The sequence below is a fragment of the Ailuropoda melanoleuca genome, chromosome 4, assembly GCF_002007445.2.
Source record: "Ailuropoda melanoleuca isolate Jingjing chromosome 4, ASM200744v2, whole genome shotgun sequence".
Classification (NCBI taxonomy): Eukaryota; Metazoa; Chordata; class Mammalia; order Carnivora; family Ursidae; genus Ailuropoda; species Ailuropoda melanoleuca.
In genome coordinates, this window is record NC_048221.1 from 53,501,211 (window position 1) to 53,527,747 (window position 26,537).

Genomic DNA, 26,537 nt, shown 5'->3' on the forward strand with positions numbered 1-26,537 from the left:
CCTGGACGTCTGTTGTGAGTCGACCGTCCCGCTGCCGTCCAGCCGGCACTCAGAGATGTAAATACGTCCTCCGAGTGGGCCAAATCGTTTCCTTTTGACTGCGGGCCAGCCATTTATTGGCCATGACTCTTCCCTGGAGACTGGCGGAGGCAGCAATTACAAAAGAGCCCGTCCGCCCTGAGCATGGGGCCATGCAAGGCTTTCTCCACCGCCTCCTCCTTCCGACGGCTGCAGGGGAAGATTGGCTGAGTACGGCTTGTTTGCAAATATGACTCATTTCTTTGATTCTAATAAAGTCTAATGATACGTGCTGAGCTCCCGGGGGGCTCGGGAGGAACCAGGGAGGAAGGCATGGCTCCGGCCTGATGGAGGGCATTTGGCCAGATCTGGCCCCGCCTGTCTTCCAGGGCTGGGGTGAAGCAGGACCCTCGGGACAGAGCGAGGACCCCAGAGCAGGGACCAGCAGGATGAGGTTAACCAGGGGCAGAAGCTCTGTTTTCCACCACAGAGCAACTCCGAGTCAAATTATAAAGCCAGCGTGAAATGATTGTCTCAGGGCCCTGATGGCTTTCACGGGGCTCTGGAAGAGGACATCTCACCGGCTCCTGCTGACAGTGGTGCTTTAGTGCTGCAGATGGGGTGGGCGTGGGGTGGTCCACGCCAAGAAAAGACCCCCTGCGACCTGAGAGTGGGTCACATGCACACGGCACAATGTTAGTGGTGACTGTGGACTTGCACCTGGCGGGGACACAGACGCCAGTATTGGAGGTGAGGGCCAGGAGCTCTGTTCTATCTAGCTGCTTGTGTAACCTTGGGCAAGTCACTTAACCTCTCTGGTCCTCAGTGTCCTGCCCAACGAGCCATGACTGGAAGGCCTGTCCTAGCTCTTTCAATCGAGCCAGACAATGAGGTGCTGGAATCATGCTATTCTCAAGGTTTAGAGAGGTGAGGTGACTGCCCTGAGGTCATGCAGCTGGGACCGTGGGGGCCACAGGCAGTTTCACTGCTCTAAGGGACGGGAGCATCACCCATGCTCCCGTCTCCCCTAGGAAAACGAAAGAGGAGGAGGGTGGCCGGCAGGGATGATAGAAAATTCCTTCCCTGTCCAGGGACATAAGGAAGTCTCAGCTTTCACAGTGCCTTGTTATTTTGATTCCCAAGGAGCTCCCAGGCACCCGTTGAGCATTGGTGCACCTCGGCAACCCACATGTCTACTGCAGGTGAAAGAAGTGGAGAGAAACAACGGCTGGGCTGGGGCTGGGCTTTGGCCTGAGGGTCGTGGAGACCAGCCTTTTGAGAGCATCCTCACTGCTCTGCAGCTTAACCTGGAACCAGTCACTGACGCCTCGATAACATCCCGGCGAGCCTTTCCTAATGGAAACCCCAGAGCTAGTCACTGTAAGGCCAGTGGCTATTTTGGGGGGAAATCATATAAGCTGTTTCACCCCAAAGGGAACCCAGACCCACGGATGGCTGAACCTTCTAAGGCCCTGTATACGGTTGGTGCTTAATATATGACCTAGTCTCTCTCCCACTAGTGTGTTCCTTGAGTAGATTCAATCATGTCATTCCCCTTGTCATACACCTTCCATGGTTTCCCCTCCTAGAGAACAAAGCTCAAACTTGCCAGGCTAACATTTAAGGCCTCAAACCTTCTCCTGGCCCCATGTGTCCTATGCTCTGGCCAAAATCATGACTTAACGGTTCCCAAACACTTGTGTGTGTTCAGAATACCATGCCTCTGCATGGGCTGTTCCTTCTACCCAGAATGTCTTTTTGCTCTCCTTTTCAGCCTAGTGAGCTCCTATTGGTGCCTCAAAGCCCGGCTCATATGGCCCTTCCATTTGCAGATGAGGAAACTAGGCCAGAGAGGGGTAGTTAACTTGCTGCTCCAGGCTACAGACAAGTGGATGCAGACATGGAATTAGTAGGAAGAGTCAGCATCCAGTGAGCATTCACTGTGCTGAAACACTCACTTAATCCTCTCTGGCTGAGGAAGACCATAGTACGGGAAAAGCCACAAGAGGGTTCTGAGCTAAGAAATGCCGTGTTTGGCTTTACGGTTGACTGCAGAGCTCCAAGGGTAAGGCGGGGAGAGGAGAGTCCAGTGCTGGGGTCTGGGGTAGTGATGTTGGTGGTCCCATGGAGGGTGGGGGGAGTGCAAGGGGGGAGACAAGTCAGACTCTGGGTGTACTTGAAAGGGAGAGCCCAGAGCATCTGGGAACTGGACATGAGATTTGAGGTGGGCAGGAGTTCGGGAGGATTCCCAAGTACTTCCCTGCTTGAAGGGCCTCTGCAAAGGTGAAATGTCAACGAGAGGGCCAAGTCCCTGGCACGACGTTCCCAATTAGTTCTCTTTCCTTTCCCCTCTTTCTTGTGCACGAAAAGGGAAGGCTCTGGAAGGCTGGGAACTGGGCCCTTCTCACTCATAGGCAGGGCCTGGCCCAGGGCTGCACTGCACTGAAGCCCCCAGCCCCACTCATTGGCCTCAGCCCCTGCTCATGCAGGTGGTGGGCCTGGTCTCCTCAACCAAGCCTGAGTTCCAGGCTCCTCCTCTGTGGACCCCAGTCCTCCCCAGGGTTCCAGAAAGAGGGCACGTTATTTGTGGATGTTCGGGTGGCCTGAAGACTGGAGTGGGAGGTGAGCACCAGGCAGGCGGCCTGCCCTCTGTGGGCTGAGAAAGTCCATCCTGACCCTGTGGGCCCTGGGAAGCCGCCTGCAGGCCCAGGGCATTTCCAAACATAAATCCTGTCTTCACGGCGTCCAGGCCAGGAAGGGCAGCTTGGGTGCTCAGAATGGGGATTCTGGAAGGCAGGAGCCCGAGAACCCCCAGGAGAGCTGAGTGTAGGGCACAGGCTGGTGAGAAGGCATGGGGGAGAAACCAGACCCCCTGAAGACCTCATGGTTCATGGGAACTCCTTCTCAAGAGCCCTCAGGCCTCTGAGAGTAGACATGAGCCAGAAGGACAGCCCCTTTGCACTGGCGGGGGCAGTGGGGGAGGATCCGGGCATTTGAGAAGGGGCCACTCCTAGTCCCTCTGAAGGTCAGATCACTTGTGTTCCAAACGCCCCAGAGGGCAGTTTGATCCTCTGTGAGGGCACTAAATTAATAATAATGGCCCACATTTCTCACGCAGCTTCTCAGGGCTGCCCACGCAGAGTCTCCTTCAGTTAGGGCAGCCCCACCACACTGGGAGGGCAGTGCTGGGACCTCCCCAAGCACAGGTGAGGCCATCGAGGCCCAGAGGGGCAACAGCAGCCGCCTGAGCCAGCAGTGACGGATGGAGGGTTCAAACTCAGGCAACCAACCCGGGCCCGAGGCGGTGAGACTCCAGCAGGCACCCAAGTGGCTGGTTGAGTGCCAGTGTCCTGGGTGGGGTGGGCCGTGTGTGGTCAGGCTGTGCCAGGAACAGCCTAGGACAGACAGGGCTGTGGTTTCAGGCCCCATTCAAGTGAGAAGAATGAAGGGCCCGCATTTCTTTGTCTGTAAACTCAGCTCTCCAGAGGGTGTGGCATGGAGGGGGTGATGAATGTGCTTGTACCACGTTCTTTGTCTGCAAGTGGAAAATATGTACACACAGAGCGAGCCCCTGTCCAAGCAGGCCTAGGGACCTGTGAGCATCGACCGCAGGCTTGTGAGTCCTGACAGGGACAGGGACCCCCTGACTGAGGGCCACCTGACCCTTGCTTGCCCACAATTTCCCGGCCCTCAAGCATGGCTGGGACAGGCCAGCAGGCCACCCCCTCTCCTGTGGGTCTGATCCTGGCTGGGTTCTCAGAGGTAGGAAGACCCCTGGAAGCTGCAAAGCTGACCCAAAGAGGAGAAACATCTCATAATGATAAGGGACCACCCCCACCCTTAGACTCTTTCCTGCCCCTGGCTCTCAACCTCCAGACGAGGCCTCATTTCAGTCATCGCCAGGCTCATCGGGGCCGCACCCGGGGACCGAAGCTCAGGTTTCATATCCCGTGAAGAGCAGGGAAAGTGACTCAGCAGCACTTCGTGACGGGCCTCCAAGCACTGTGTTCAAAGGTTTCCCCCATATGCCAGCTAAGAGTTACCCAAACTTCAGGCCTCCACATTCTGCCTTTCTCATGTCTGTCCTATGTCTATCCTCTTGTAGCTGCTGACGACATCACAGAAAGACCCACGGTTCGCCACTCCTCTCCTAAAGAGACAGAGCCTCTCTCCCCACCTCCTGAATCTGGGTTAGTCCGTGGCTTTCTTTGGCTGATGGGACATGAAGGAAATGATGCCGACAGAGGCTTGAAAAAGACCTCTGCACGCCCCCCCCCACCCCCATCCGTGGTCTTGTGGAATGCTGAGCCGCCTGTGAACAAGCCCGGGCTAACCTGCTGGGTGATGGGCCCATATGGACCGGTTGCCCCAGCACCCCAGCCAACAGCCAACTAATATCCAGAAGAGCTATCCTGATGTCCTACAGCTGACCTGCCCACAGGGGAGCCCCCCAAAGACGGAAAGAACCGCTCAGCCAAGCTCAGCCCAGACTACCCATCAGCAGGACCATGAGCCAAATAAGTGGTTGTTGTTGAAAGCCACCAAGTCTGGGGGCAATTGTTACACAGCAAAAGCTAACTGATATATATTTTTCACTCTACTGACTCACCTTTTCACTTGAGTAACTACGTCAGCCTCGTATATGCCTTTTTCTCTGTGCAATAACAGGTTGGACGTGCTAACTATATTTTTTCTAAAATACATTAAGAAAACTATCATTTTCAGACAACAGAAGACATATACCTGCGTACGGGTGTAGCAACGGTTCATTCCCCTCATTTGACAGTTAAAGAAACTGAGGCTCAGAAAGGGGCAGTGACTTGCCGAAGGTCAAACAGCCAGTAAAATGGCAGAAGTGGGATTCAGTTCCAGGCCTGTCTGAGACCAAAGGCATGGATTTATCTCCAAATCCGCACCCTCCACCCCCCGCCCCCTCCGAGAGAGAGTGACAACCACATCCCTGGGGAGAAGATGAGGCAGCGGGCTGAGCTCTCTGCCCCGCCCACGTCCTCCCCCCCGCCCCCCGCGAGGCTGCCTTACTCCCAGAACTCGGTGACGGGCGAGGTGAAGTTGTTGGCGCTGAGGGTGAGCCATAGGCTTTTGTTCTTGCGCATAGTGTCTTCCATACACTGGGGCGTGTTCCAGCTGTGGTTACAGTGCGCCCAGGGCAGCTCCGACTGGAAGGACTGGAACAGGTAGTACGTGGCCCAGGCCAGGATGATTACGTAGTAGACATTCAGAAGGGACACGATCACGATGGAGGCGTAGCCGATGCCTGCAGGTGTGGCCAGGTGAGATGAGCGTCAGGAGGCCGGCCCCACCACGGCTGCAGGCTCGGCCCCAGGCCTGGGGGCTGCAGGCTCGACCCCAGTATCCCCAGGCCTGGGGCCAGGAGGAAGGGCTCGTCAACAAGGACCAGCAAATATTTGTAGGATGAGCGGATGACTGGAGGGATGGGTGGGTGGGTGGAGGGGTGGGTCAAAATGTGGATGGTCTGATAAGCTGGACAAACGGAAGGATGTAGAGAGGAGGGGTAGCTCAACGAATGGATGGCTAGGCACATCGATGAGTAGATGGATGAAGGGTGGGAGGGTGGGTTGGTTGGAAAGACAGCTGAATGGATGGATGTTGGACTGATGGATGGATATCCAATTTGTTAATGGATGTATGGATGGTGGTTGGCTGGAAGGTTAGGGAGATGAACAGATGGATAAATGAGTGGATGGGTAGCGGGTCTAACCACTGACTAATGGAAGAAAGTTGACTGGATGGATGGATGGATAGATTTACATAGATGAACGAATGAACAGACTCACACTTCCTCCCATCCCTGCCAATTATAATCATGACAGTGATTACTTTATGGGTGCATACTAGGTATCAGGCACAGAATTAAATGTTACAGTAAGAACAAAGCTACCATTAATTTGGAGCTTACTATGGACACAAAGCACTTTCACAAAGCTATGTCATTTTGTCCTCATAGAGACCCGATGGAGTAAGCACACTATTTCCATTTTATAGATAAGGAAACTGAGGCCCAAACAGATTAAGTGACTATCTCAAAGTCACCAGAGTCTGAGCAAGACGAGGAAGTGGGACTTGAAACCATACAGCCTCCTGGTTCTGAGAACTCATCTTCTGCCCTACACTGCTGCCAGCTCATCAATCCTTCAGCCACCCAGGGAGGTGGGGACAGCCAGGACGCACTGGGCAGCTACTGTGGGCAGCAGCATCATGGGAATAATGTACCCACTGCTCCTGTGGGTCAGGCACAGTGCCAAGGGGACTTGCATGAAGCTCCAATGTACCTGGCGAATAGTAGGTGCTCAATAAAAATGTGCTGAACCGATGAACACCAGGCCCCAGGTGACCTTTGTCCCATACTCACCGGAGAACAAGGGGCAGATCTTTTCCCAGCAGGTGATGCCCCCTTCAGAGGTGTACTGGCCTATGATTACCTCTAGGAAAAACACAGGCAGGCCGCCGCCAAACAGGAAAATAAAATACGGTATGAGAAATGCACCTGCAGAGAGAGCAGAGTGGGGTGAGGGTCAGGCTGTGGCTGTCACGGGGGCCACTCGCGAGCCTTCCCGGCCAATGAAATCCAAAAGAATGAGTGAGGGACGTGAGGGATAGAGGCCAGACTCTTGAACCTGGCTGAAAATTTTCCAGGCCTTGCCCACCTGTCCAGCTGACATCACCTCTCCAGTGTGCCTTCTCACCTCCTTCACATGCACCATTAAGCCTCTGAGCCTTTGCTTACACTGTGCCAACTACCTTCCTGCCTTCCCCACATCCGTCCGGCTCAAATATGACCTCCTCATTGAAGCCTTCACTCGTCCTTCCCCAGGCCCGTCCAGGGCAGGCAGCTAAGAAGGACTAGCGAGGAAGGGTGCAGTGATGAGAAGCAAGAGGTGGGCATCTCCAGCTGGGGGTGAGAGCCAGGGGAGGAGTGAGGGCAGAGAGCCGGGGCGAGGGTTCCTACCTGGTGTCCACTAGTGGCTTGAGCGGGTCCATAAACCCTTTGAAACTGTGGGTCTATGGCTATGTGCTTTGCTCTGGGGAACGTCTAGGGCACTCATCAGAGTCCCAAAGGTGACTGAGACCTACAAAAGGTTAAGAAACCAGGCTCTAAGGCAGAATTTCCCAAAAGGTGGTTCTCCAAACTCGGGCAGCCGCGGCATGCCATCCGCTGCTATACAAGCCTGACTGTGGCTGTCGCGGGAGCTGAGCCATTCCTCCCTGCCCAGGGCTCTTCGAGCCCTTCCTGCACCAGGGACAGGGTCTCTGTCACGTGCTGCCGGACTCTGACACCTCCAACAGGAGAGGATTCTAGCTCAGAGCCCTCAGCAGGTGTAAAAAACAAAAAAACCCCAAAACCCGAACCCAAAAACCCAAACCAACCAAGTAACCAAACACCCAGACAGAGGCCTTACATTTTTAAAAATGATCTTCAAAGGGGGTCAAAAAGAGGCGAATTTCAAGGTAGAAGTTCTGGGGGCGTGACCTACGGCACTCTTAACAGCGCTCCACTACGTGTCTGGAAACTGCTGTGAGTCCACCTCAAGTTCTCATCACAACAGAAACGGTTACAGCTGTGCGAGGCGATGGCGGTCACTGAACCGCGGCGATCACTTAGCCGACGCACCTGTCTCAGCCCCCTCCGCCGTCCGCACGCCTTCAACTATACACGCTGTAGGCCAATCATATCTCAATATAAGGAGAGCAGAACTAAAAATATCTTCACTGTTTTTTTTTTTTTCCTGGATACCTTTCTATCGTGGCAAATGATCCTGGTTTTCCACTTATCGGGGGGAAACGAAGCTTGTGTTTGAAGTGCCTATGGATCAAGTTAGAAAAAACCGAAGCTAAGGCCCATGGATCTGGGGGAATCTGTGGGACACACGGGCCTGGCCTCACTGCCTCTCTTCCGAGGGGAATTACTGGAGGGTCAGAGAGAGTCGGAGACCTGCCCGAGGCTGCACGCTAAGACCCTGGGAGAACGTCACCTGACTCTCCATCACGCTCATGTCTTGCCTCTGATGTGAAAGCGGGATGGGGTGGGCACGCAGAGGTCCAGGTGGGGGCCTGGGAAAGCGGGGCATGGAGAGGGAGAGGCCCCCACGGCCTGGTCCTTCCTGTCCTCGATGGCCACTCTCTGCCCAGCCCAGGCTTACCTCCACCATTTTTGTAGCAGAGGTAGGGGAAACGCCAGACGTTGCCCAAGCCGACAAAGCCGCCAGCCACGGAGAGCACAAAGTCGATCTTGCTGGACCACTTCTCCCTCTGAGGGGGCTTCCCCTCGGCCTCATCTTCGGGCCGCGTGCCTGGGCTCTTCCCTGGGGATGGCTTCAGGATGTCTTTGTGAAAGTCCTTCAGACACTGCAGCTTTTCCTTGGTGGCCATGTCCTCCTCGCTTTCTGTGAGGGACAAAACAGAAGCCAACGTGTGCTCAGTACGGGATGGGTGCTCGTCTTCGGCACATCTCTTCTCACCCACGGGCTGGCGGGCTTTGACCAGCCTGGGCCTGCGGCGAGGGGCCTGCCATCCCCCGTCTGTCCACTGCTCTGACAACATCCTGAGGGATTCGGACCCCTCTAGGAGATCAGGGACCTCGAGATTCAGGAATTGACAGATTCTGTTCCCCAGGCACCTGTTCGACAGAAGCACAGGGACCCCGTGCCTGTCATCTCCCCGTGTCATACCTCATTCTACACCTGTGGGCAGAGAAGCATGAAGCCACCCCCCCCCAACCCTGGCATCATCTCTACGAAGCATGACACACCCCGGGCAACTTTAAGGTAACTTCCCAGTAACAGCCCGCCTGCGTTTTCTAGCCGTGAGCAGATACTGTCTCTGCATCTCACATGGGCCAAGAAAATGATGGCTCCCATTTCATTCAAGACTCAGCACAGAGCCTGGCCATAGGTGATGTTCGTTCCAAGCTCTTGAAGAATGGATAAACATAAATGAATGAGGAATGGGGTTTCAGGCTGGAATGGGAACAATATTTCAAAAGGAGGTTTCCACCAAAGTATGGAAAACGGTATTTATGAAATATATTTGCAATTAATTAACCAGTCACATCTCTGCACTGTGAGGATAACGAAGAATGCAGGCGAATCTCCCATTGTCCATCCCTCTTTAGCCACTCTCTGGCTTGGTCTAACCCCTGTACCATCCAGGCTCCCTTGCCCTCGGACTCCCTGTTGCATTCAGCAATGGAAGGCTGAGGAGGTCAAGTCTCCGAGACCCCAGGAGCTGTTCAGGATCACCCTTAGCCCACCCCTACTTGGTCCCCATTCTAGAGGAAGGCTGCCACCAGCCAGGGCAGAACATCTCCTTTCTCTACTTCTCAGGTCCCTGAGGCCTAACTGCCCTTCCCCACCTTGGTCTTGAGGGCAAGGGCACCGTGAGTCCCAGCCCAGGAGGAGAGGGTGCCTTTGAGGCTACATCCCCACATGGTGGAGGGCCATGGAAGACAGCTGAGCTGGGGGAGCCAGAGCTAGTGGGCCTACCCACCCCTCTCTGAGCCTCAGTTTCTTTATCTGCAGAATAAAAAGTTGAAAGCAAAGGTGACCAGCTCCTAGCCAAATCGCCTGGGGTCCTGCTTGTCTTCAGGATTCAAACTAGTGGCCGACACTGAACTAACAGAGAAAAGTGGAGATTTCTAGGTTGTCTCCAAACATGTGAAGGGCATCGGGACACACTGGGTTCACGCTCCTTATGGGAACCATCGGCTGGAACAGAGGCGGCCCCATCACACGGGCACACCCGGGCCAGCTCGCCACCTGGCTCACACGACGTCTCCGGTGGGGGTCTGAGTCCGCCTTAGACGTGCTTAGCACCATCAACCATGTCTTGTTCGAGTCCTTGCTTCCTTGTTACCAGTCTCCCCCCGGACAAGAACAGAGGCTCCGTGGGGACAGGGACCTGTCTTATCTACTGCTGTGCCCAGAACCTGGAATGCAGGAGCAGCATGGATGCCTAGATGGTCCCCAGGGTGGGACGTGCGAACAGCTGCTGCTAAGGACAAACCCCAGCCCGACCACTTCCCAGTTCTGTGATGCCAGCGGTGTCTCAGCCTCCGCGCCTTGCCCGGCGCAGGTGGTGGTCTGGGCAGGGCGAGGTGAGGTCCGCCTGCGGACCTGGGGTGCGCAGAGAGAGGACGCGCCGGCCTGGCCCCCACGGCTGGGCCCACAGGGGCCTGGCTCTGAGGGGCAGAGGCACAAAAGCACAACAGAATCCCCATTTCCCCCACGCCTCCTTCCTCTCCCTGGCTCGGGGTGGGGGACCCCAATTGTTTCGCTATCTGGCCATAAGCAGACCAAGAAAAGGCTTCCTGGAGCCGCCGGGCGCTCGCTGAGCCCTTCCTCTGTCTCCCGGAGTGCAGACTGGCGGCGGCATCCGCACAGCCTTTCTTTGCCCTGCTCCCTCGAGGCGACGTGGGGGTTCGGCCAGGCGTATGGCTACTGTAAAAATAGCCCCAGCGGCCAGCATTGTTCCAGCATTAATTTGTGCAGCCCCCGATGGTTATCTGAGCGGCCCATTGTGGGCCGGCTGGATGGGAGCATAATTGGAGGATGTGGGACTCAAGTCCCTCCTAGTGAAGATGTTTTTCAGGGAATGACCCCTGAACCTCCTCACCAAGAGGGTCGGTTCCGCCCTTTCAGGCTCTCCTTGGATCTCGGGGCTGCAAGGCACTTCACAAGGTCAGCCAGGAGGAGGGGGGAGGTGGCCGGCTTCTGCTCACACAGGCAGCTGGAATGACGAAGTTCTTCCCCACGAGGGCACCAGGAGCAGGGGTCTGCTTCCCTGTGGCTACCCTGAGAGCCCCGGCTCTGCCCTCTGAGCCCCGAAACCCACTGGCCAGGCAGGCACTCAGAGAACCCCGCAGAAGTGCTGGGATGGGCGCAGCAACAAGCTCCCTGAGACCCTCTGCTCTGGCCTCTGGTTTCCCACAAGGGGAGACCTCCAGTCCCCTCTCCGCTCAGGACTCCATCTTCCCAAGGCCCGTGGCTGAGCCGGGATGTGGGATGGGACACGAATGGGGCAGAACTGGGGCCTGTCAGGCGTCTGGCATCATGGGCGTGTCCCTGCTCCTCACCCCAAGTGCATCCAGGGGTGGGTTCTTCTGTCATGTCACCTGTCTTATCCACGGCTGCCACAAATACAGGCCCACACACCCTTTGAGAACACACAGCCAGCAGTCCCACCTCTGGCTCCCTCCTACCAGGTCATGGTCCGTGTACTCACCCAAGACTCACTCATGCCTCGACGAGGCCAGATCCAGGTGCAGGCATCCCACCTCCCTCTCAAGGGACTTACTCCAAGCCGCTCTGGGGTGTCCAACCAGCCCCAAGCCCGTAAAAGCCCACTGCAGAAAGCCCCTTGGCTTCTGCCTCCTGTACATTCCTGGCATCCACCCACATCTCTCCGTCGCCATGGCAACCACCACCGGTGGAGGGGGAGCCCTGACAGCTCTTGCCTGGGCATCCACGGCAGCCTCCTCCCAGGTCTTCCTGCTGCTACACTGTACCCCTCCCCAAACTGTTCTTGCACAGCAGCTGAGGGCAACGTCCAGAGCATGATCGGACCAGAATGCGCCCCCCAGCCCCCACCTTCCATCACTCCTGGAAGAAAACACAGACTCCTCAGCACAGCCTAGCCCCCATCTCCCCATTCTCCCTTCTCCTTGGGACACTGGCTCCTCAGAACTGCTTTCGTTCACCCCACGCCTCAGGCTCAGGCTCCCTAACACAGCCGCTCCAAGCCCTCTGGTGGGGCACCGGACCCCTGCAGGAATTAAGAGTGGGAGCCCTGGCCCAGAGGCTGACAGCCGCTTCCTGGCTGGGTGTTTTCAGGAAAGGTACTCAACTTCTCTGGTCCTTAGTGTCCACATCTGTAAAATGGGGATAATCGTGCCCACCTCACGGGGATGATGTAAGCACTGAATGCGGCCCTGGAATGCATGGAAGGTACTCAGAACAGCACTGGCAAGTAGCAAGTACTCCTCAAATAGTAGCCGCTGTATTACCGTTGTTGCTGCCATAATTATCGGAGCCCACCTTGACCTTGGGGCGTATAAGGCCTTAGTTCTACTCAGGGTGAGATCAGCAAGGCCGAGGGGGGCCAAGCGACACTCCTGGGGTCATACAGCTGGTAGTAACAGTAACCAAAATGTGTCTGAACCTTCAGCTCTGTCACCTACCCCTCTGCCAGCCCGGTCCCATCCCACACACCACCTTCCCCGGAGTACTTCTGTCCATCTCCACGGACTCACAATGAGGCCTACTCATTCTCACCTGTCACCCCGCAGCGGCCCACCCCACGGTGCAGTAAGCACTTAGGAACAAGTCCCCCCAAGGCGTTCCAGCAGCCCGCTGCCTTGCCAGCCGCCGCCAAGAGCTGTTTTCCTTGGCGCCAGGCCCAGCGCTAGTTTGTAGCGACCGTGATACCTAATTCCCCATTTTAAGAGCTTCCTCTTTAGTTATGACAGGGAGAAGCGATCAGAATCGGCATTAGAATCAGCCCCGATACAGAGGCTCCAGGATGAAGGCTCCCTCGTCGTCCAGCTGAAATCCTCGTCTCTGTTGCAGGGGTCACGGCCAGAACTGGCTGTGCCTGAAGACCGACCTGCAGGTCACCTGGTCAGCTCTGGCACGTCCGCGGACAGATCCAAGCTGCCAGCACCGCGTGCCAGCAATGCCGTGGGGTTACCAGATGTTCCTCTGCTTCTCTCCAAGTTACAACTACCAGATTTTTGGTATTTACCTTGCGCTGAGCTGCCAATAAACAGTGTTCTATTTGCTCCTCCAACAGCCCTATTGTGGAAGGGAGTTTTAGCACTGTTTCACAGATGAAGGAAGTGAGCGGACTGGCACCCGGGAAGCCTGAAATCAGACTCCCATCTCGATCTGCCCGATGCCTCGGGCAAAGTTTAGAAGGAAGGTGGCCTCTGCACTATTTGCTCATGGGGATGCTAAGGCCAGAGGGAAAAGGAACGGCAGAGGGAGAGCAGGGTAGGGCTAGGGACGGGGTACCCTCCCACATCCCACGCCCTCCCAACCCCTCTGGCCCCAGGTGCCCACACACCAGCCAGCTGGATCTTGAATCGAGCTGCAGACGTTGCTGTGACTGCCTCCCCCAGCATCTGCCACCTCAGTCCAAGGCTGTGGGGAAACCAAGCCCTTGCTTCTTTTTCCTGGATGAGATGCCCAGAAGCTGGGAAATTCTCACCCTCCCCTGCAGAACTTGAACCTTCTCAAGTAAAAACAATCAGCTTCCCACAAGAATCTCTCTGGAAAAGAATAATGATTTAAATCTCGCGTTGTCACTGACTTACCCACTCACGAGCTTCTGTAAGGTTTTCAAAATAAGAAGGCAGGTCCTTTGCTGTTTCCTCTTTAGAATACCTCCCATCCCAAACACAGTCAGCCTCTCAGATCCACCTCTGGGCCTCACTGGACAGTATTTCTCAGCAAACCTCTGGGGGTTAGGTAAGTGGCTCCTAGAATCCCAGGGGACATCTGGATGACCCACCCATTTTACAGCTGTGAAAGTGGAGGCCTGGACCGCCCTGTCCTATTGGGCTATCTACGGAATCAAGCATTCCAGAGCAGGGCTTTATGCTCTCCTTACTCATTTCTCTGTCCACTCCAGAGCCAGAGCTCTGGGCTCACTGAGGCCACAACCCAGCTGTGTGACCTAGAACAAGTAACAACCTCTCTGTGCCTCATTGGTTAGAAGAACTCACCTTATAGGGATTAAATAGGATGATGCCTATAAAATGTCCACCACACGGCCTGGGACATACAAAGTGATGAATAAATATTAGCTATTATTGAAGAAAATAGCGGACCACATTGGAATTTTATTAATACTCTGTGGTAGGCATCATATCCTCAGTGTTTTAAAAAGAAGAAAAAGCAAGCTGCATCTATTAAGCGATGACTACAGGCATGTTTATTTAGCACTGTGATAAGTGCTTTGCAAGCATTTTCTTAGTTAACCCTCTCTCTGGGAGCCATTGCCATCCCTGTTGCGCTGACGAGGACTGCAGAGGTGAAGTCCCTTGTCCAGAATCACACAGCAAGTAAAAGGCCGCTGGAGCTTTAGATGGCTCCCAGGTCTGTTTCGGCCTCCGTCCCATGTTCTCAAGCAGTCGGCTATTCTGGACCACCTGCTTCAGCAGGTTGACAAAGTGACATCAGGCCTGGTGCCTCCAAGTCAGCTTCAAGCCACTGGACTGGACTCATCAGAGAAGCAGGTAACAGTGGACAGGGAAGTGAGGAGCCACGGGACACCGAGGGGACAGGGCCCAGGGCCCTAGGGACGGGCTGGGCAGGACGATGAAGTGGCATCGATGGCCAGGACGCATGGCACTCTGGCCCAGAGGCTTCCTCCGGCAGCCAGGGAGAGCCTCCCAGACTTCCTGGACAGACCGAAGCACTGTGCCCACAGACTGCGGGTGAGGGACAGGCTCAGTGAGGAGGGGGCTGGGGCAGTCAGTCATGTGGGTCAAGGGCATGCCCCTGAGGTACCATCCTGGCCCTAGGAAGCATTTAAAAACAAGCACGAAAATAAAATAAGCGCCCAAACCCAACCAACCGACCAACCAGAAAGAACAGGAGGGGGGTGAGAGCGCTATTTCACCCCGTGCCTTAACGGTAGCTGCTTTTGAAGAGAAAGTAGAAATTAATCCAAGAAAGGTCTTCCATCTTTTTTATAAAAAGGTACACCTTTCAAAAATTTCATCATTGGCTTGAATCATGTGGTCTGTATCCTTTTGTCTTGCTTATCTGTTTGTATCTCGGCATAACTCCTGCCTGAAAATCTCAACGGCCTTCAAGGCCTGGCAGGTCAAAGACAGGGTACAGAGGGGAAGCCCCAGGGAGGGGTAGGCTCTGCAGCAAACGGGAGCCCAGGTTCCAGCCACGGGCGGCTCTCCACAGCTCCCGCTGCCTTACCTCCATTTTCTAATTTCTAAAACACTGCGTGGCCCAACAGTTTGCCTTCTTTGGTCACACCATTAGCCCAGGTCACCCAAGGTGGCCCCAGCAAAGGGCAGGGCAGGCTTGTCTGGAGATGCTGACCGGTCTGGCCTCACAGGCCCAACGGCTCGCCCCAGTGAGGTCATCCAGGAAACCTGGCATTGTTTTGCCCGGAACAAAGCCGAACAATGAGCAACCACATTCTGGTCCTAGTGAAAGTGAATTCTGTTTGGGGAATTGTTTTTAGCACGACATCTCTGGGGACAGAGCCTGTGACCTACCTGGGGTTCACGGTGTCTGTGGACAAGGTCTTCCCCTCCCCTGATCTGACTGCAAACCCCCTACCCCACACAAACTCAGGTCTACCCTCAGAGACCCCTCATGTCTGCTGAGAGCACCTTGCCTGGCACGTGATCGACCCTCAACCCATGCCCAGTGTCTCCTGCTCTCCAAGCCTCACGGAGCCTCCCCTTTCACAGCTCAGGATGCTGAGGCTTAGAGAAGGGGCAGGTGTGGCCCAGGTCTCACAGCCACAAGGCAGCGGGTCAGGATTTGCACCCAGATCCCGACTCCATGCCCCTGGAAGGAAGGAAACCTCCGGACAGGGACCTACCAGAACGAGTCCTACTCCTTGGTCTGTGGTTTACAGTGAAAAAAAAGCGGGTAAAAGTGAACAGGTTTTGCATACAACTGGCCTCTGGGACAACTGGTGGCCGGCAGGATGTGGGCCCAATGTACTGCCACCTTATCCTCTTCTCACAAAACACTTAGCAGGTAAAAGGTCTTGGGGACAGGGTCCAAATATTTTTCTTATCTCCTTGGAGGTGGCAGGCACTGACCCAAAGCCCAGAGAACCACAGGCAGTCAACAGATGAAACAAAAAAGAGGACATGCAAATAGTGTGGGAGTGGGGAGGAAGAAGGCACCAGGCTGGGCCGGGAAAGGGGCCGAGCAGAAGGGCCAGGGCCAGGCCGGCAGGCATGTTTGGTGGGGGGGAGGGGTGAAGCCACGTAGGGGACCCACCATGCACAACACAGAGGCGCCCCAGGCAACGGCCAAGCGGGCCACTGAGTCAGGGGAAAGGGCAATGGACTAGGGGTCAAAAGGCTGGGCCTTAGTTCCGGTTCCACTGGGTCACTGCCCCTTTGCACCTCGGATGTCCAGGGTCAAAAACAGAGCAAGGGTAGCACTGGCAAGCAGGGACTACTGAATAAACACTGAGAACGTACCCTACTAGGTGCCAGGAACTGGTCTACGAAGAGGGGGCACAGAGGTAAGCCCCCAGGAGCTGATGTTCCAGAAGGGAGGTAAATATTTACAAGACAGACCCAGCATGCAGAAACAATCAAGGGGGACGAGAAGCAGGTGACAGAGACCCAGGAGCCAGTGAGCCCCTCTGAGGAGGTAAGGCTTCACGGAGGGGGCGGGCTTGGCCCTGGGCAGCAATTCATTTATTCTTCTCAGCAGCCTGGATGAAGGAACGAGGCCCAGAGAAGGGAAGTCACTTGCCCAAAGCCACACAGCTGGGATCTGACCCCAGGCAATGGGCTTCAGGGTCCGTGCCTTCAACCACACTGAAGCTGAGGTCTGCATGGCAAACATCTGGGGACTGGTGTTCTCAGACCAGGGAACAGCATGTAACAAGAGGGCCACACTGGCCACGGTAAAGGAACAGAGAGAAGGCCAGTGTGGGAGGAGAGCAAAGGGAAACAGGGCACGGGGTGACCTGCACAGGAGGCCGGGTCTGGAAGCCAGGATTAAAAACTGGATTTGGCCAGAGGCTGGTAGGAGCCCCTGGAGAGTTTTGTGCTCAGTGAGAACTCCACCGTGTGCCTATGGCCCCTGATTTTTCCTGTCTGGCCAACTTCTCCCTTCCATCCTGGAAGGGGATTCAAGGGCCCATGCTGGGCTCTTCCCTGGAGTCGCTGCTAGTGGGGACTCTCTAGTGGGGGCCTGGGGAAACCGAGTCCTTACCCCAGCCACCCCGGAGCCACCCAGCCCCCCGTCATGTGCCGGTACCTGTAGGACTGGCTGAAGGCAGCCACTGTCCTTCATAAAGAGGGATCAGCCAAGGATGGGTGGCGGGACCTCCTTCCCCTTGGCCGAGGCCCCTAACACCAGTGCCACAGAGAAGAAAATGCCTTGTGCACTGACCTCTGGGCCCTTACCTCTCCATGGGTGCAGCCCATGGGTTTGGGAAGAACAGGGTCAGCCTCTGATGCTACGGGACCTCAGGCGCTTACTCACCTGGGGGAGTGGGCAGGAGAAGCCCCAACTGCCCGCCCCATGGTAACCGAGCACCTACTATCCTGCTGGCCCAGGGCCACTGCAGGGGGATCCAAGGTCACCCTCCTGCCCTCAAGGTGCTAATGTCCAGAGACAGAGGGGAGGGGCTCGTTTTGTCAAAGTAACACAAAAATTATTCAGCAAGTTCAGAAGAAGGACAGGAGTTAGGCATCTGGTCAAGGGTGAATGAGAGGAACTTCAAGGAGCAGGCCCCGACACCCTCCAGGCTAGGCACCGCAGACTGGCTGGACCTGGACTCCCAGAGGACGCCAAGAGTTCAGGAACAGCCCGGCTTCATGGATTCCGTCTGGGTGGGCTCAGCCCCCAAATGCCACTTAGGTAGACTTCCAGCATGCGCCGCCCCAGCTGAGGCTTAGCTAAAGGAGAGGAAGTAGGGAGAGAGGGGAGGGCGGCCATGATGTCTAACGGGGGCGCTCGGGGGCCTGTGTTGGTGCACAGGGCAGTGAGTCAGCAGGCAACGGTCTCCTGGCACTGACTCACCAGCCACAGCCTGTCACTCTCCTCCAGTCGGCTTCCCCACCACCCCAGCCCTCAGCGTGGTTTGGCCGGAAGTGGGGGTGGGGTAGGGTCTACCATGGTCCTGAGGCAGGCTCTGCAGAACCCAGGATTATTTCTGGGGGTCACAAAAAAAGAGACATGAGAAAAAAAGAAAAGCTCAGTTTCCACTTCCTCAGACTTCCCCTTTTAAGCTATAAGAACCCTGAAGCCACGCTCCTCACTGGCGGTGAAAAGCAAACAGGACAGCCTCTCCCTAGCTCTATAGAAACTGGAGAGAGATAGGCCTTCAGTGACAAGGCCAGCTAAGGGCACGCCTGTGGCCCAACACCCACTCAGAGCCAGTCACCTCTAACTCTGTCACCAGGGCTCTGCCGGAAGTCACATCTCCATGGAAACAGCCAAAGCACTCTTTGCTAAAGGGCCTGGGGAAGTCACCCCTCTCCGCCTCAGCGTTACCGTCTGCAAAATGGGCATAATCCCATCTACAGTGTGTGAAGGCTCCTAGCTCATTAAATGTATGTAAACAAGGTCCCTGTGATGGTTCCTCTTTCAAACGTGTCTATACTCAATGAGGAAGGATCTTCTTCCTTCCTAGCTGCACCCATACCTCACCCTCACTTAGAAATTTAGCTCAAGGAGAGTTTGGTGTCGGTGGAACAAAGCAGCTGGGGATTTAGCAAGACAGCAGTGGTGATCAACTAGCCATGTCTGCTGCTGGCGCCCTGTTTCAGAGCAAAGGGGCTTGTTGCCTGGAACTTTCCCCATTTATCTGGAAGTCAAGTTTCAGGTGTCTTCCACCATCCGAAGCCCACCTGACTGAGATCCCCAGGAGCTACCAAACCACACACCCCAGGCTTTCTCACGCCTCCATGCCTTGGCTCATTCTGTTCCCCGAGCCTGGCACACTGTTCCCCAAGTAATGCACAGGCAATCCTCAAGCGATCCCCCGGGACAATGGTCCTGAGGACTCCCCAGTGCCTTCCTTGGGCTCCATGGGTCACACCACCTCTGTCCCCGTGCTCACCAGGCCATATTGTAACTGTTTGCTTACTGTCGCCCAGGGCCAGCTTCCTGACACCCAGTAGAAGGCCCAGCACTATCAATATTTGTCAAACAGAACCTTTAGGGCTCACAACCCTGGGGACACTAAACACAGTAGTAAACACGTACTAACTCAGAACTGTGGAACTGTGAGGGTTCCTCAGCCTGGCGGACAGAACACAGGACAGCAGCAGATGCTTAGGACTGGGCAGGGCTGCCGACAGAGGAAGGATGAGCTAGACGACCCCTCTGCTAGACGGGGAGGGGATGTGTCCCTGCATCTAAGCACAGTTCCCCCCAAATGGTCAAACTCTACAAAGTTTTGCCCTCTTTTGATAGATGAACACTCAATCTTCAGGAAATCACTTTTCATGAAACAACGCGTTCCCTGAGCATCTTCCAAAACTGACTCTGAAGTGAATTCTCCTCGGTCGCCTAAAGGTTTGCCAAGTACTAACTGGAGGCTCCTCGTGGATCCCGCAAGAAAATTGCAGGGCATGAAGTGGGGGCCTTAGGGTACTGGCACATGCAAATGCAAGCCCACTTTCTAGTGAACAAACTGAGGCCCCGGACCCACAGCAGATAGACGAGAGCCCGCAGCCTTTCACAGGTGGGCCGTCAGAGCTGAAGGAACCTGGTTTCAGACGGAAAAGCGAGGTAGCAAGGAGGTGACGGAGGGCAGGGAAGCTCCCAGCACCCCCAACCCAGTGGAACACAGTGTGTGCCAGAGGCTGAAAGTAAGGCTCTTACTCCCAACCTGGCCGGACCGCTCGGGGTGGTGGACGGTGGTGCGGGGCAGGGAGACTCCCAGGGCTGCAAGACGGTGTCTGACAGCAGCTGCTGCTCAGCTGGATGAAAACGCAGCGTTCAAATCCCTACCAGGGGTGGGGTGGGCTCGAGGGAAGACATTTCTACATTGTGCAGACCATCTTCCAGGGCAACCCCCAGACTGGCCTCCACCTCCCTTCCCCTTCCCCTGTAATCCCCTGCGGCCTGCTCGTGTCACCACGAGCATGGTGTGGGGGATGTGGTGCTGCCTCCAGACGGCCAGTCACCTGTGCGGCGACACAACACGAGGCCACCTCAGCCACTGGACACTCCCTAGTGGCACGCCCCCTGGCTCAGCCAAGCTGTTTCTAGCCCAGCCCACTGCCTACCATGTCGCCTTCAGCTCAAGAACTATGGGTGGCCCCCAGCCGCTCGGACAATCATCTCTCTATTCCTCACCTGGAATCCAAAGCTCATGATACTCGACGCTGTCACCGGCCCCAGTCTCTGCCACCTCACCTCTCCTCTGGTCCTGCCTGAGTCTCGGGACCTCATTTTTTCCATCATTATCCCATCCAGTGCTGCGCTTTCTGGGTTCCCTTATGTTTAGAAGGGTCCCACTCACCTTTAAGACCTGGCCCAAGTGCCACCCCTCCAGGAAGCCCTTCCTGCCCACCCACTTCTCCCCCTCTGCCTCCTCTGGCCCGTGTCACTTCACCATTCACCGGGTGCTGGGCTCTTGCTCAGACTGCAACCCTGGACAGAGTTCAAAGTTCTGTTGGGAAAGCTCAGTTTCTTCATCTGTAAAGTGGTCCCCATCATCGGTAAAACCATTCCTTGCCGAAGTCTCTGGGCTGAGCTGGTACGTGACCACAGGGGCCCGAAAATCAGCGCTGCCTGGGACTCTGGCTGAAAATCCAGCTGCCTGGACCCGCCCCAGACCTCCTGACTCTGAATCTTCAAGGTTATTCAACCAACCCCCCAAGTGACTCTTAGAAGCAGGTGAGGTTGGGAAGAGTGGTGTTAACGAACTGAGAGATGCTCGGTAACATGTAAAACAAAATCAACCAGTGAGAGAGACTATTCCTGGCTCATGATAATGCACGCGAACACGGACAGCTGTGTGCACCACTGTCCGCACACGCCCACAGACGGTGGCCCCTGCCAGACTGGGAGCGGCTGGGGACCGGGCCCCGCGGGGGTTCACTTCGGCCAGCCCCAGTGAGTCCGGGGACGACCCCAGAACCATGTGCCCAGACTTGACCATCTGCCAGAGTCTCCCCTATTCACTTTTGCCACTGCTTCTTACAGGAGCCCACTTTACAGGTAAGAAAACCAAAGCTCAGAGAGGAAACAGGACCTGGCCGAAGTTCCCCAGCGAGCAAGTGACAGATTCTGAACCCGGGACAAGGCAATACTCCCTCTATCCGCTTGCTAAAGTTAAAAGGAGTTTGAGAAATCAAGGTTGGGGCTGGCAGGTGGGTTACCTGGGGTTTCTGGGGCAGGGATTTGAGTAGGGTATGTGATCCTGGGGGAACGAGCACCAGAGACCCCCCACACACACCCAGGGGGCAAAACCCAGCACAGCAGACCTCAGGCAGCAACTCCAAAGAAACACAAAGTACAGGGCATATCGCTTGGGACTTGGGGGCCCCCAGCTGTCACCGTGGCACGGGGGTGGGGTGTCACTTTTTCCCTAAAGTGGAGGCAGCAGGTGGGGGCCTTCCCAAAAGGAGAAGCACCTGTGCCTAAAATGCCAGCTCCTCAAACTCAAGGAACAATAGCAGGAAGGACCCAGGAGGCCCAGGTGAGGCTCTGCCAGTGACCACTGCTTGACCAAGGCAGCATCTGACCTTCCCTGGGCTGTGGTTTCAACCAGCTGACCCGCAGACCCTAACGGCTCGCGAGTGCAGGATCCCAACCATTCCTCCCCCACACAGGTGCACACAGGCGTACACACACACACACACACACACACACAGCCACCTCTCTCTCTGCAAGGGCAACCTCTCCAACAGAAGAAAATACACACCATAAATACACCTGTCTGTGCCTCAGTTTCCTCAAATACAGAATGATAGCAATAGTACCTACTTCTTAGGGCTGTTGAGAGATGAAATGAGCTAACACGTATAGAGAACTCAGTACTTGAACAAAGCGTGAGCTACCAGGATGATGACCCTGAGGCCAGTGACAGCCGGGACACACAGCCAAGGCCCTAGTGGCGTGTCCTGTGCACCAGGCCTACTGGGCACCTTCCATATCCTCTCACAGAGCCAGGACCAGGGTGCAAATGCAGGTCAGCCAGTTCTGAGATGTGGGGCATCCCCCCAACACTCCTGCCTCCTCCCAGCTGCCCCTTCCTTTCTATCCAGCCTCCACTCTTCTTCCATAGTGGGTGGGCCCCAGAACCTGGGGACCCTAGGGGACCCTCCCAGGGTACCTGCTGACTATGGACGGTGTAGGTCCTGTGGGCTGGTGGCTCCCCGGGGATCTGAGCATGGATGTGGGCCCTGCTGTCACCTCCTCCACCTTGCCTCAGGGTAGGGTCGGGAGAACATTCCAGGCAGCTGCCCCCAGCCGAAGCTGGCAGCCAGACCAGGGCCTGCGGCTCCCTGTACCAGGGGTCGATACCCCCGGGCGGTGGTGCCTGCCAAGCTGGGAAGACGGAAGTTACAGGGCCCAGGGCCTGGCCTTGACAGCGGAGTGCGTGCCACAGACACTGCTGGGAAACGGGCTGCAGAGCGGCCCCGGGGAAGTGCAGACCGGCCACTTGGAGCAGAGTGGCTGAGCTGCCTCCCTCCTTCCTTGTGCAGCTGTAAAGATGACCTTTGGGAGAAGAAGTGGCTTGGTGGTATCCCCCAGATTGGCTGAAGCTACAGAAATCAGATTCTGAGACCCCTCAACTCCCAGTCTCAAAACCCCAAAGGCCCTAGCTGGAGGTCCCTGGCTGCCCGAGACCCCTCAACTGGCCATCAACGAACGGCAGATCAGGCCTGGACCCCCAGTGCCTGGAGTTTACAGATAAGCAGACTGAGGCCTGAAAAGAGGAGGGGGCTTTCCAGGAAGCCCCGAGTCGGGCCCTGCTGTGGGACTCTGTGCCTGTTTCCTCATCCATCAACTGTGGCCTCCACCGGCACTACCCCTCAGGGCGTAGGGCGATCACATGAGCTGACGCGGCTGCTACCGGGCCAGGAGCACAGACCGCTGTGTGCCAAGACGTCACGCGTGAGGGTGAACAGCATTCACGTCAGAGCAGCTCTCAGGGAACTGCCCACCAGTAGGGAGACAGTAGCAAGTAGCTAGTAGCAAGACAATGGCAATTATGGTAAAAAGTCTGCCAGCCCAAGGGTGGGCCACTCCCTTCTTCAACCCCAATTTGTTCTGTGGACGCGTACTTGTTCAGGAACTTCGACACCGGCATCGGGTCTAATGTGCCCGTTTTACAGGTGGGGAAACTGAGGCCTAGGTGCAAAAGCTTCGGTCTCCAGTGTTTCGACCTGGGTTCTAGGCCTCCAGTTCCCCTGCCCGCTCCTACTATTTGGATGTCTAGGACCAGCTCAACTCTTTGCTTACTTGGGGAGCTCCTTCCCAGGCCCAGGACACACAGAATTCCAAATCCCACAGAGGTCTTTGACCCCAAGGGAATGCCCTGCCTGTTTACCTGGCAACCTACCTCGGGTCAGCTCAGGGGCTGAGAGGCTCTATCAAGCGAGGATTTGGATGGAGGCGGTGGGTAAACAGAGGGTCCCGCTGGTGGTCTGGGGTGAGCGGCTTGGGTGAAGAGTTCTCGGCAAGGGGAGCCATGGCCCACTCCAAGCTGGACGCCCCTGGGAAAGACCTGGGAAAGACCTTGTTCCCACCAGGCCTCCAGCCGGACCACTCAGGTCAGAGCAGTGAAGGGTTCCCACCTTTGGCCTCTGCTCCCTCTCTCCTGAGTGGACTCCCTGGACACTGTTTCCTAGGTAACCGCAGCTGTTGGGACCTCCCAAGCTTGAATCACAGAAGGCAGCTCCTTAAGGTTCTGTAAGGGGATTGAGGCTCTGTGAGCAGACAGGGACAGAGGTGGACATGCAAATAGGACTTACCCCAGGCACTGGGAAATTGGGTACATCAGAAGCCCTAGAGAGTATAAAAGATGCCCAGCACCTCGGCTATGGGTCTCAGAATACCTGCTCATGAGGTCACAATGACCCTTCCAACACAGCCCAGGTCCCCACAGACCGCGTACTCCAGAAAAACGCCAGCGATTAGGAACGCCCCTTAGCACAACTAAAGCCATGGGAGGTTCTTTGGTCATAGAATTTACTGTCTCTGTATGTCATTGCCTGGGAGGCCCTGGGCTTTCACAGCTTGCTGCATTTTTACAGGCCATTTCAGGCCCCGGAAGGCACATCCCTGCTCTTCTCCATTCTCAAATGACACCTCCTCCAGGAAGCCTTCCCTGACCATCCCCTGTCCATCTCCCAGCAGAATGAACTGCTCATTTCTCAGCTGTAAATCCTCGTTTCTTCCTCCCCCGGTCAGGGGATGCTCTAGGGCAGAGGGTGGGCCTCCTCCCTGGAGGCAGCGAATAAGGAGGACCCTGGTGTATCATCGTCATAGCAACCTTCTGCTCCAATTCCAACTGTTCTTACATCCTGGAAACAAAAATAGTTGCAGCTAACATTATGTGCCCGGCACTCTGTTGGGCAGTTGATATAATTCTAGCTGGTAGTAATTTTTTAATCGCACAAAATATTTTTCTTATTGCATTTTAAATCACTTTTCACTGATTACGGCTGTTTGCTTTTCTCCTATAATTAGTCCAAAAGTAATGAGACGTTATGACATTTTCAGGGACTCTCACAGAACAAAAAAAAAACCACTCTAAATACCTTCAAAGTACGGAAAAGTGCTCCAACCGCACAGCCACTTCCAGAGATCAGCTCCCTGGGTTGAGCGACTGTGTGTGCTGAGCTCAGTGCCTGGCACTTGGTTGCCGAATTTTTACCCAGTCCTTAGCAACCATCCTATGAGATAAGGAATCTTACCCCATCTGAGGCTCAGAGGGGTCGAGTGACTTGACCAAAGTTGCACAGCCAGAAGAGGCAGGGTTCCAGAATCCTGGGTCCTCAACCACTGGACTCTGGGGCATCTCCTGGCTCTGGCCTTTGACGCCAGGAAGTCCCCCTCTTCACCTGATGCAGGAGGAATCTGAGGCTGGCAGTAGGGAGGGGTGTCATTTTGCACACGGACCAGCTAGGATTGGAATCCAGGTCTCTGGAGCAGGCCCAGAACACAGGTCCTGGGTCAGCAGAACAAAAAAATCCACCTCTGCTGGGGCGTTGTGCTAAGCGCTTTGCAAGGACCTTCCTTCCCATTTCATTACTTACACGTGCTGGGATTACTAAAAACTGGCCCCTCAGGTTAGGAAGAACTGTTAACCATTTCAATTCAGGCTACCTGGAGCAATTAGGTGGCTAATACCGAACTGATGAAGGCAAGGGACTGAGCCCGGGGCGCATCCCCCGCCCCACCCCCTCTGAGCTGGCTCTCACCCTGACCCTCCCGCACTGCCCCAGCCTCCTCAGCAGCCCCAAGACTTAATCAGCTTATTCACCCTTTAGATAGCCTGGCTGATCAGAAAAAGTCTCCTTTTACTCCTTGGGGACAAGGATACCTGAGATTTAGGCCACAACTATAAATAGTCAAGAAATCTGTCCTTTTAATTTGACTCATCTATTTATTTGGTCACTTGCTTCCCACTGACCCCCAGATGGTGGAATTCTACATAATTCCTCCCCAGTGCGGTCAGTGGAGAGGAGGGGCCCTCCTGGCCTGTCCAGCTTTGTTCTCTGAATTCCCCGACGCACACCACCCCTCCGAGACCCTGTTCCCCAAATCCCCTTTGCCGAGTTCCACTTTTGCCTCTGCTGCGTCACCTTAAAAGGTTTTGGTTGGAACCTGACTCTGTCACTTGTCGGCCGCAAGCAGTGACCTCAGGAATGTCACTTCCCCTTGGGGCCTCAGTTGCATCACCTGTAAAATGGGCCATCCCAAATTACACAAGGGAAGGAAGGAGGAAGTGCCTCAATACACGAGTGGATTTGCTCTCAGGAGAAGCAGGACGCCCGTGGACAGCCGCCTTTCATTTCACGCGGTTCATCAACACTGACTGGGGGCACAAACAGCCCCCAGGGCTCTTCTGCCCCACAGGGAACACACCAAATAAACAGCTCCTCCATCCGGTGTTGTGTGTCACGCGAGCGGCCCAGTCTGCTGGCACTGCCACCCCCTCCCAAGGCATTCTGGGTGCTCCCCAAACCACGTGAGTCATCAAAAGTAGGTTAGATATCTCGTTAGAGTGGGTTTCCTCCTGGGACCTCCGGCTGTCCCTGCAGCGCTCCTGCAAGCCTGTTTGGGTGAGGGCTGGGCTGTGCCGTTCTTCTCCCCAGCAGAAGCTAGTTGTCAAAACAACTGAACAACAGTCACTACCTTTAAGGGGGCACCTGGCAGCATTAACTAAGGACTTCGGGTTCCAGACTGTCTCCCAAAGTGAATCAAGACCGCAGCACTCAGCAGGGCATTCGGGGTCACCAGTCAAGACCTCCCATCCTGCTCCTCTCCTCTCCCCGCTGCCCCAGAGCGAGACACTGCCGCCCAGCCATGCTACTGATAGCCTCTGGAACACTCTGCCTTCCCTTTTCAAGGGTGCTTCCCTCTACCAGTGAATTCCCTTCCTGGCTTGTGTCTGCCTGGCATGCTTTTGTCATTCAAGGCCTCTGGGAAAGTTTTTTGAACTTTGTGTGCCCAAAGCATCTTCAAGAGACCCCACTGACACGCACAGCCCATGTGTCTCCGGGCTGGCCTGGCTGTTCCAGGCCAGACAGAGAGAGGCTCAACTCTGGGTCCCCAGGGCGTGGCCCA

The 26,537-nt window shown here is 55.6% G+C and overlaps 1 protein-coding gene across 9 annotated transcripts in view; it reads right to left on the reverse strand.

Moving 5' to 3' along the window:
• Positions 1-26,537, reverse strand: part of SLC6A6 (solute carrier family 6 member 6) — an 81,707-nt gene that overhangs the window by 34,276 nt on the left and 20,894 nt on the right. For all 9 annotated transcript variants that reach the window (XR_004624782.1, XM_034658832.1, XM_034658831.1 and 6 more), the window contains 3 exons: positions 8,199-8,441; positions 6,410-6,544; positions 5,059-5,293 (listed from right to left, as the gene is read on the reverse strand). Coding sequence is in view for 8 of the 9 variants with exons in the window: in XM_034658832.1 (XP_034514723.1) it covers positions 5,059-5,293; positions 6,410-6,544; positions 8,199-8,427 (599 nt within the window). In the remaining variant the exon portion in view is untranslated. The remainder of the gene's footprint in view (positions 1-5,058; positions 5,294-6,409; positions 6,545-8,198; positions 8,442-26,537) is intronic.